The 12,021-nt window shown below is 41.6% G+C and overlaps 1 protein-coding gene across 1 annotated transcript in view; it reads right to left on the bottom strand.

Moving 5' to 3' along the window:
- CGNL1 (cingulin like 1) overlaps nt 1–12,021 on the bottom strand; it is a 110,561-nt gene that overhangs the window by 64,455 nt on the left and 34,085 nt on the right. The window contains exon 2 of the mRNA XM_006037514.3: nt 675–2,283. Coding sequence (XP_006037576.2) covers nt 675–2,264 — 1,590 coding nt within the window. The 5' untranslated portion in view covers nt 2,265–2,283. The remainder of the gene's footprint in view (nt 1–674; nt 2,284–12,021) is intronic.

Below are 12,021 nucleotides of genomic sequence, written 5' to 3'. Positions count from 1 at the left end.
TTGCTATCTGCTGTATCCACCACATCCTGGTGGATGCTGCAGCTGCTTGGTCTGCAACTGCTTATTCATCAGATTTACCCCTGCTTATTTCACAGCTCACCTTCCCTGAAAGTTACTCCTCTATCCACCACTTGTGCATGTGCTAGGTAGCAGTACAATGACAACAGGAGACAGAAAAGTGGGAGTGGTAGAAACAGCATGTTGCTGACCAAATTAAGAATCTGGAGCCACCCACTGTGCATGGAAACATGTTCCCAAATTGCAAAAGTCTGTCAATCCCGAATTGGCCTCAGTCAGTCATCTTTGGACCCACAAATAAGACAAAAATCCTCGACTGCAAGGGATTGCTGAAGAAGAAAATATTTGGGCATCATTACCACAATTTTAACAATAATGCTCAAAGGTTAAATCCTTCCCTCAAACAGGCATATGATACTGGTCATTTATATGTGCCTTTTATAATATTAGCTAGTGGAAAAAATGTTCATATTTATAGTTACTGAGCTCAGTCCTACATATTAATCCACTGGCCAAGCTCCTTTTGTACAAAACCGGACTATGATCTAATTAGAAACTGCAGGATTCGACACAGAAAATATGCATTTGATATGGTGTACAATGTGAGTTTCAGTGCAGGTAAATGGAAAGCTAACATGCTACAGACTGAAAATTACCTGTGTACCAGAGGCAGAAGAAAATGTTTTTACTGAAATTTTCTTTGATCCTGCATCAAGGGGAGTTGTAAATCGGTTTGGCAATAGTAGAGTAGAAGCTACTGTTTTATCTTCTTCCTTTTTATTCTGTCCTGGAAGTGTGGATGATCTAATAGTTAAATTCTCTCCAGTCACTTTATTTGGTTTGTGATGCTGCAAAGAACTGAACTGGCTGTTCTGAACATTATTACCACTTGCTTGCAATTTTCCAACAGTTCGAGCAACAGCTTGTACCTCAGTTGAAGAAAACTTTCGGTCTTGAGACAACTGCTTATGAAGACAAACTTTAGATGGTTTTAACAAGTGTTCAGTCGATTTACCCAAGTTTTTACTGTATTCATCAAAGTAATCTGAATTTACCTCCAGGCCTAAAGGCAGGGCACTGTCAACACTTCTTGATCTTTTACGATCATCTGGGTTAATTCTATTCCTTTTTCCTGACCTACCACTTCTCTGAGAACCAATTTTCTTATCAAACTTTTCAATTAACTGATCTACTCCAGGAAGGGACCCAGTGTCAATATCCCGGCCAGTTCCAGGCAAAAATGGGATATACCTTCTGTTTTCATGACGGTTAACATTGTCCGCATAGATAGCATACTCTTGGTCATCAAGTAAAAATCTATACAAGGAATTTGCAGAAGTAGGAGTGGTTGATGAAGATGATGATCTTTGTGACCCATCCAGTGTTGGTCCAGCTGAATCTTGTCTGCGAAAAGGAAGAACATCTGGTCTAGGTTTTCTTGTCTCTTGATGGCCTGCAGGGCTAACATGTGAGGATCCTCCATTAGATAAAAGTGATTCTGACGGATGCTTGTCATCTGAACTACTAATAGTACTGGGGCACTCTGACACTTGCTTATTTTGGTCTTCTACTATTACAGACCTGTTCAAATGTATCACTCTCATATTTGATTTTGTTGACTCCACAAGCTGTGGGCTTGTTTTCTGCAGAGACACCAGTTTAGATGAGGAAACCCAAGGCTTTGTTTCAATCTTACCTTCATCTTTAAAATCTTTAGATTTATTGCACACAGGAGGTGGATAACTACTGAAATTCAAATTATTTTTTTCAGGATCATAGGGCTGCAAAATCTCAGGGTGTTTTTGAAAGTTCAAAAGATTGGAGGACTTTAATGTTCCATCACTAAAATCTGGGATTCCATTCTCTTCTGCATTGCGAATACTCTGCTTCAAGGTTTTAAGTGCACTGTAGTGTGTGTCTTGCGTTTCACGACATTTTGGCTCTTCACTAGTTTTCTCACCCAGTTTGAGAGTAGTACTGTAGATTGGTGCTGATCCATCATCTGTCTGAGATGCAACTTGTTGCCCATTTTCAGATAAAGGAGGATTTTCTGACAAATACCCCATTTCAGTGTTGTTCAGCACTATGTATGGATGACCATCAATTCCTTGGACTCGGATACTGACACCATAAGATCCTGCTTTGGAGTTTTGTGCATTTCTAGCTTTTTGTGCCTCATCACTTGCAAGTTTGAGATGAACTCCACAGTCCTGCTGCATGTGCTTGAAACCAAAGTATGGTTCCATGATTAACAGAGGTTTTCAGCTATGAAAAAGTTAAAAATAAGATTTAATGTCAATTAAAATTTTCATTTGAATTAAAATAAGATTTCACAATACACTTATTAATACTAAATAAGAACATGAGTGTTTATGTAACATTTCCCAACTGTATATCTCAGGGTGCTATATACAGCCAGTGAGAACAGCAATTTAAATTAAAATAAAATGAAGAAAGTGAAAAGGGCTGTAAGAAGTCACAAAGACGTTAGCAGATCAAAACAAAAAACACACCTCTGCTTTTCACCAAGTGTTTTTTGCCCTATACCAAATCACCCCCTCAACTAAAATACTTCTAAATTTCCACCGAACACTTGAAGGTTTGACATTCCAGCTATAAACACAAACAATTCAGAGTCCTTCTACCATTTTGCCAAGTACCATACTGGCAGAGGGATATATTTGTATTATATTGAAGGAGGCTGCTAAAAAATGTATATATAGCAATAGCATTAGTTTACACTGGAAGAAAACCAAGTATCTCAGCTAATTACTCACAATCTGAAGAAATTATCACATCTTGAACGTCACTTTGAACTATTAATATGAAAATCTAAAAGCACCTGTGTAGTACTTAAAACCACTATGACTAAAATACAACTCTGATTACAGTTTACATCTGTCCTTAGCATAAATAAAAGCAACTCTGCTCACTAACTTCATAGCTGCTTTTCTGAAAAAGTTCATTTACCAATATGTACATATCACTGAATTTGGAACTTGCAGATAAAATACTATTTCTATGAACTATAAACAAAAGGGTTCTTTCCATTATCTAAAATACTTTAGGCACTTTTATTTATTATTATGTGGCATGCGGTTAGATGTACCATATTTACTTGAATATAAGATGAGGTCTCCCCCGCCCCCCACCAAAATCAGTATGGGGAAAAAAATCCTGTTGTCTTATATTCACATACCAGCAGACACCTACCCCCACTCCCCTCATCAGATATATTGGCTACCATTAAATTGCTGCTAGAAGCAGCATGTGCTCAGTCGTGGAAACCAACTATGAAGCTGATTGAATACAACCCATGCTGAGCATGGCTACAAAAAACAAAGCCCATATAAGCAATCATATTGATGGGACTCTACCACAAGACTAGGTTAGTGCAACCCATCTGAATAAACTATAGTGCCCATTGTCTGCCATCTCTTTCAGCACCAACACTTTTTCAGGTCATGGTGAACTACTACATCAAATACATTTCAACTTCCTCTTTACTCCCACAGCTGTACAATGCTTCTCTTTCCCATTTCCAATTATTCCTGTTTCCTCACAAGCCCTAGATGTCTGGCAAACATCGCCAAACTCTGTGGCCCCCTCTCTCAGCCTGTCGCATGCAATTAATGTGGCCCAGCCCTCTATGGGGTAGAGACTGAGCAAGCAGCCCTGAGGCTCATGTACATATAAATTCTTGGACGGTTCCAGGACTTGTGACAAGCACCCAGTTCCAGTCACAAGTAGGGGGCTAGTTAGCATGTTGATCCTTTGTGGCAGAGGATCTGGAATAAACACATATACTGAGCAGTGCCGGGCTGCAGGGTCAGTATGACTTGAAACACTGTTGACTCTGCTGGGGCCCAGCTGAATGAACTCTCTGATAAGTCATGAGCTTTTTGGCTCTGGATTAATATCATGCACAGTTTGTACTATGTACAAGTAGGTGCACAAGTGGTGCTCAAAATTGTATTTATGAAGTACCTGTGCTGAAATTTGCAGCAATCAGGGTTAGGACCAGAGCCAAACGCACAACAGTCTCCTGTTTCCTTCAGCAGTTTTGGCCCTTCTCTCTGTCTCCTTCACCCCTCTTAGCGTCACATGCAGCTCACTTCCATATTGTGCTTGGGGAGGGAACAGAGCCTGAGCAGGATCTAACAATAATTGGGTGGGGGGTGGAAGGCTGCAGAGGGAAGAAAGTTGGGGGGGGCAGAGGGTGGGGGGGAACCTATTTTTGCCCCCACACCCTCCCCGGCCACTATTTTCCCTGCTGTAGCAGCGGGAAAAGGGTGAATTCAGGACAAAAAAAACACTCTGATAAATTAAATTCTACACGTGGAAAATTATAACAAATTTACAAATTTTCCATGTATGGAATCTAATTATTGGGGGTCTGTCTAATATACAGGGTCATTGTGTATTCAAGTACATACAATACTTCTGGTACACAAAGGTCACACAGGACAAAGTTTAACAATAAGACAAAGTTTAACAATACAAGACAAAGTCAACAAGTTCCCATCAGCTAATAATAAGAACTTATTGCCAATAGCTCCTCAAGAATCAAAGATTGTCAAACATGAGCAAGTAATGTAATTCAAGTATCTTTTGATTTAACAAAGCATTTATTCTGAATTTTACTAACTTATTTACTGGAAGTTCACACCTATTCTGTACAAACTGGCATATTGCAACCAATATCAGTCCTACAAAAAGAAAGAAGTCATGGAGTAAACAAACTATGACTGTCTTTTTTAGGTAACTCCAGCATTACAAAGAACTTGAACATCTTCATGCTTCCCCTATCCTGCTTTTATCTGCTTGGTTTTCAACATTTGTTTTCAGAAAAGGAAATGCATCACTATTTCCCACAGCTTTGCTACCCTACATCCTGCAAAACCTCTGTGTCACAGTCAAACCTTTGGTTAAAAAAAAAACAAAAACAAAAACCTTTAGATCCACCATCTCATAACCTAACGTGTCATAAATATTGTTCACCTATGACAAAAGGCATTCATCCATGCCTTTGGCCTATTTCCAGAAAAACTTGTCACCGCTGCTTGCTTAACTTTTTAAATTGCAGATTCTCTGTTCAGCAGCAGAAATGGGAAGATACTATGAATATCCCCAAAGCTAAATATTTAATTATCAGCAGCAGCACCAATCTTGCTAACTCCAAGCAATGTATGCCAAAGCTGCTTTGATTTCAGGAAACATCAGCCTGTAAGGGCAATCCCTTAAAGAAGCTTGTACAAACATAAACATGTTGGAGAGAAGTGGCTGATGGTGGCAGGTGGTCAGAAGCAAAGGCTCCAAGCAGTAGCATAACAGAGTTGTCTCCCAGTTACCCCTCTCCTTACTTTATTTATGAATAAAATCTAACCTGTTCCTGAAAGCTAGCTACAGCTCCTGTGCTGATCCCATGAACAATACAGCCTAGAATTAATATGAATCTGCAGTACTAAAATCTGTAAAGAGCAGTTTCTTTTTATTTTATTCTTCACTGTCTCTTAACCAGAAATCCTTACGGTCACCTACAAGAAGGATGCAGACAGCAGTCACAAAACAGACAAAGAATACCATATATGTAAATCTTCCATGAAACGATGAACTGAGGGATGAATTTTAGTCAACACTGCTAAAGTCAAAATGAGAAGAAAGATCCTGGCATAGGGTGAGTGGCACCTGAAAAACTTCACTCTGTTATAAAAAAAATGTGCAACCAGGAGGCCAAGTGTCAGGCAAAGAGTATACAGGATGAGGGCAAGAAGGGAAGGAGAAGGCAGTAGTGTAACTAGGAATGGGCAACACGGGATTCCTTGGAATAAACAAATCTAGCTCCACTGACTCTCAGAACTGCCATCCTATCTCAAAGATCCATAGCATCATCCTAAGCAGGATACTTTCAAGTCTTTGAATATTCCTTAAAGCAACATGCCTATGGCCTCAGCCTCAAATCAATTTATATTTATTAAAGTTTGCAGAAAGCCTAATCCATAGATGCTATGAGGGTAATAGAATATATAAACCAGGACCAAGTGAATGAAAAGGGGGAACCTTGGACATTCCAAGAGAAACATCAAAAGATGTGTCAGGGATACAGGTTGTAGCCATGTTAGTCTACAAGCAAAAGCAATCAGAACTCTCAACAGAGATTATATCTTTTATTAGACCAATGAGATAGTTGCAAAAAAATTCTTTACTTGCATGCTTGCAGGCACATGCACCCTTCCTCAGGCATAGGAAAGTGCAAAGATTGTAAAATTTTTCCCAGGTGGAAATGAAAATTCATATTTTACAGGAAAGTTTTTATCTGAGCCTAATTTGCATAAAATTTACTTTTCCAACCAGGAGATCTTGCACCATCTTTCAGCTCTCCTGTGTAATAGGAATTTTCATTTCCACCTGGGAGAAATTTTACAAGCTTTGTACTCTCCTATGCCTAAGGAAGGGCATGTGCGCCTGAAAGCTTGCAAATAAAGAATTTTTTTTGGATCTAGTTGGTCTAATAAAAGAGGTGTCAGGAATTCACATGGCTAGAAGAGCTGTGAAATAAGGGCAAGGTAAAAACTGAAGCCTTTCATTAACTTTCTATGCTTCAGCAAAGACTGACCCCACAGAAGTTATGAGCTTAGGTTCAGCTTCTCAATGGCACACTTTCTCACCTTATCCAATTCAGCCCCGGTTCCTGCGCTGCTACAAGTTGTCTTTGTCCTAGGACATTGAGAAACTGCTTAATTTAGCAAGTGCTGCTCAATACAGCTTGGTTCCAGCCATGACAAGAGGTCAGTCAATGGTCCAAATGACAAAAACAAATATATGCTCACTGAGCAAATTTTTCCTTGATTAAAATAATATTTGGCAAAACTAGCTATGCATTCTGTCAGGTGCTAACTTCATTTCAATAAAGGGAAGTAAAATAGACAACATGAATTTGACTTCCTAGAGTAGGAAGAGCCATTGAACAATAGGAAAAGCAACAGTGAAAAGGGAAGGCTAAGGGAAAGACAAAAAGCAGGAGGATAAAACAATGGAAGGAAGTGATAAATACACATAAATTCAATTTTCTTGGGTTTCCATTCCATATGTTTCCCAATTATATTTTATCTTCTTTTGTTATTGGATATGATAACATCTTGCATCAACTACACAGCTTCCATGTATTATGAAAGCAGGGATATAATGGCAGGCCTAAAGTAATAGAGACTGATCCTAAAGCACAGAGTCAGGGGAGAGATTCCCATTGATTTTAAGAAACTTTGGGTCAGATCATTAAAGGCAACAATTGTGCTGAATTTTGGTTTGTTAACAAAGAATGTAAGAAAATAGTTAAGTGCGTCACAGGCTGATAATTCACAAAAAGCATGCAATGTATAGGAACCAGATTGCACTAATTCACTTATGGGGTTGGGAACAGAATTACACTACAGGGAATAATGTAATTATGTGCCCATATAATTTTGCGTGTAAAACGTATAACTGTGCATAATCACATAATATTGAGTAATTCCCGGGGCTGGTGAGTGGGAAGGGGAGCTCCTGCCTGCATGGGGGTGTGAGAGGGGTTTGTGGATTTGTGGGTGGATGTGGGTCCCCCTGCCATATGCCCTGCACCCCATGGTAAACAGCTCCCACCATGGGCAGCAGCACCAGCAGGTGGTGGGCCCTCAGGGTGCTCCTGGCCAGGGCACAGCCCCTGGCGGCACATGGTTCTGGTGAATCCCAGTGGCTGCAGCTGGCTCCTGCCTGCAGTGCCACAAGCCTCACATGCTGGCACAGGGCCAGCCCAGTCTGGCCCAAAGGTGTGTGTCAGCAGGCCGGTCCACGCTGGTTCCATGCAGCCCCTGGAATTCGCTGGAGCCACGCACCACTGGGGGGCTCTGCCTGCTGCGGCCAGGAGTGCACCAAAGGCTCAGGGACCGTGCACAGGGGGCACTGTGTGCAGGGGATTCGTGTGCTGGCCAGGAGCTTTGCATAGGGGAGGCATGTGGTGGCAGGGCCTGTGGGGGAAGGGATGTGGCAGGTGGGGGCATGTTCCTCCAGTGCTGTGCTGGAGCAGGGCGTGTGGTAGGGGGACTGTTTACAGGGGGGGCACACTATCCCCACAAACCCCACACACTGCCCCCCACAAACCCCACATTCCCATATCCATACCCCCCTGCACACACACACACACACACACACCTTTACAAGCCCCACACACCCCAACACCTTCACAACCCCCTCCCACACACGCACACAAATCCTACACCCCCACACCCCCCATACAAACAAGTTCCTGCATATATTTCTAAATAAGACTGAAATAATGTTATATTTAGTTTAATTTATAAACAAAATAAAAATTAATTGTGCATAATTTTGAATTTTTCTGAGCATTATTTTATATTTTTCTGTACAATTCCCTGGGGTATACAGAACACAGTTCTCCTGGCTCCAAATCTTGGTTTTTAACTTGTAAGAAGAGCTGTTCAAAATTTGAGATTTCCATTTTATAGAAAACTTCAACATTTCAAAAATTTTGTTCTATGTAAGAACCTAAAACAAATATTTGTAAATATTTCATTAAACAGAATTCTACATCTTGTTCATTTCAATTTTCTTAAAAAAATATTTAATTTAAAATTTCTCCCCAAAATTTAATTTTAAAAAATAAATTTGATTTTGAAATGATATGCTCTTTACTTTTTATGTTATATTATTATGTTTACATTATTGCAAAATATGACAGTAAGCCTGTCACGTTACATTATTTCACTGCACATCTGGGGTACTAAAACACAAATTTAAATTATGTATATATAGAAACAAAAATTCAATTTTTGTCCAAAATGTAGTTATTGAAAAGCGAAAACTCACCATATGAAATGTCTTTAAAACTACATAATGGTGGGTGGGGGGAGGGGAAGAAAGACAGAGAGAGTCAGTTTTGTACAAATGACATTTCCTGCAGAAAACTTGACAAAGAAATTCCATCAAGAACTTTGCACAAACAAAAACTCTGGAGTTACAAAAAGAGCAAAGAAACATTTTAATGGTCTAATGTTAGGTGGCAGTAACATAAACATTTACCATGCCAATACACTAGAACATTACTAGTGGTCTCAAAGCCATGATATAGTTGCATGTGATCTTTTTTATATGGGAGAAATAGAATAAATACACAATTAGCAGGATGTACATATGATATAAGAAAAATGTTAATACACAGGGAACAGCTTCCTTGTTTACTTCACCAAGACAGAGTTTTGCCACTGGTTGCATTAAAAAAAAATGCAAATAAGTAAATCAAGTAGGGGTGCACTGAGGCTGATACCAATAGCCAATATTTAAGGAGGCATATCAGCTGATACCGATCTGATATCCAATACACTGCCTGCAGCAGGAAAGTCTGGTGTTGTAGGAGAAGGGGCATGGGGGTGCAGATCAAGGCCCCGCCATGAGGGAGGGAGGCAGGGGCAAGCACTGCCCAGTTGGGGAGGACAGGCCAGGGACAAAGCTGCAGCTCATCTGGGGGGTGCGGGATAGAGCAGGACTCATCCGGAGGGGCATGGGGGGAGGCGGAGGTGGCTCCTGCTGCCACGCACAGCTCATTCACTGGCTCCCGCTGCTGCTGTCACTCATCCAGGAAGGTACAGGGGGGCGTGCGCCCCAAGATCTGCACAGGGTGGGGTGGGCTGGGGCCAGGTCTGTTCCCCACAGAGCCTGGGCTGGGTGGGGTGGGTCGGGGTGGGGGGTGGCACCACTGAGAGTGGTGGGGTATGAGGGGGGTACAGAGAAATTGCTGCAGCACCCCCTGTAACCCTCTCCCAGCGGTGCCACCCCCCACCCTGCCCAGCCCAGGCTCCTCTGGGAACTGCCCCAGCCCCAGTCCACCCCACGCAGATCTGGGGCCTGTTCCCAGCAGCACCTGAGCCGGGCAGGGCAGGGCAGGGGGCAGCACAGCTGGGAAGGAGCTACAGGGGGTCTGCAGCCACACTAAAATTCCCCGTAAACCCCCCATAGCCCCCTGCTCCCAGTAGCACCGTGCCCTGCCCTGCATCCTAACTAGGCAGCACTTGCCCCTGCCCCAGCTCCAGCCTCTGCCTCCCTCCCTCCCTCACAGCAGGGCCTTTATCTGTCTCCCCATGCCCTTCCCTTCCCCACCGCCCCAAACTTACCAGCTGGAAGCAGCTCTCCATGCTTCAGGCTGTCTCTTCACTGCCTATGTGCTGCACTGCATGGGCACTTATCGGCCCAATTATTAGCCACTTAAGGCCGATATCCGATATAGACAATTTTCTTTATATCGGTACCAATCCGATATCAGACCAATGTATCGGTGCACCACTAGAATCAAGTGTTTGAAACCTTCTATTAACATACTATAAAATTTACACTGAATTTTTAGTCAGTGATTTACAATTACATTGAGATGTTTTTAGCAGTCTTCTAAGAAAAGTTATCACTACTGGCAAAGTAACATGAATAAGAAAAAAGACAACAGGAACCAAAATGAAATTTAAATAAATGATCATGCAAACCAAACAACATTAGACATCTCCTTCAATCAGGCACCAACTGTGGCAACATTTCAGAAAGAATATAAACAAGACATTCAGAGCAATTATGTAGTTTTCAGTGACTATCTTTTATAAAAAAATCAATTTACAAACTGCCAAGTAGATTACAAAGACAATTGAGCAGGAAAATGTAATACTTATCAGCCCCCCACATGAAATACATAAAGCACCTATTCAAATAAAACTTACTGAGTATATATTTTTAACACAAAACTAGACACCTACAAGGCCTTCGTATTCAGTGGAATACAGCTTTTGCTACAGAACTAGATATCACATAGCAAGAATTTTAAAAAATGTTTTAAAGTTTCTCCTTTAAAGGTTACTAGTTCTTACAGTCACAAAGACGACCTTCCAAGTATGAATGGAGTATAAAAAGATGCACTCATGTCTTCCTTAGTTTGAATACAGACTGATAAAATAGTTTATTAAATAAGGAGAGTAAAAAGCTAAAGATAGAAGTTTAAATTACATAATTAATGATTTCTCTACCATTTTTAGTATATGTGGTTATCCCTAAATTACTTCTTAAATGTACACAGGTGCCAGAAGTCCCATTCAACATCTCCCTAAATTTTCCTTTAAAATATTGATGTAATTAATACAAACATCAGACACACCTTGAAAACTGGAAATGTAAGAATGTAAACCCAAGGGATTACTATATTGAATGTATTATTCATTTTCATATTTAAATCATTTATCATAATTTTAATGAACTTGCCACAGAATTTTTAGTCAGCCACAGAACACCAAGGATCTTGCCACAGACCATGTTTAACCAAAGAGTAGCACAACCCTCGTTACAAATTCTGCAGAAGGCATGGTAGATATGCACCATTAGGCTGCGTCCATACAAGCATAGATGTTTGCTTCCCCAGGAACAACTAGCAGCAAGACACCTTGTGCCCCTGCTACTTGTCCCCAAGGAACATCTTCTATCCTGGGTGGTGTAGGGGAGGCTGGAGCTAGCACTGCACTGGTCTCAGCAGCCTTACCTGGGGTTCTGAGGGACTCCTGGGGCTGCAGTACCAGCGATCTTGCCACTCAGAGCCTAGCCAGCAGCTGGAGTGTGGCACTGGCTGAACAGGCTCTGGTTTTGGGCGGCATGCACTCTCCCCGCATGCGCCACTCCACTTTTTTTTTTCATGAGTTTTTTTGACCCCAAAATTTCCTAGGGTCAAAAGAAAAAAAAACCCAAAAAACAGATATCCAGGGGTCTAAAAAAACTGAAGCTTAAAAAAGCGGAGCAGGCAACCAGAGGGCAACCGGAAGCTGGGTCCTCCATGGAGATGCTCTGGTTGCCAGAGCATCTCTATGGTTGGCCCCTCACCCTGGTGCTGAACACACGGCCTGCCAGACAGTGCAGCACCAGGGCTCCAGTGCCATAAGTAAGGGGTCAGGGGGGCTGGAGGAGGGGGAGGGGACTATAGGGGGG

The sequence above is a fragment of the Alligator sinensis genome, unplaced genomic scaffold, assembly GCF_000455745.1.
Source record: "Alligator sinensis unplaced genomic scaffold, ASM45574v1 scaffold662_1, whole genome shotgun sequence".
NCBI lineage: Eukaryota > Metazoa > Chordata > Crocodylia > Alligatoridae > Alligator > Alligator sinensis.
The sequence above is the reverse complement of the archived record's forward strand: the minus strand, read 5'-3'. Positions and strand labels throughout refer to the sequence as shown.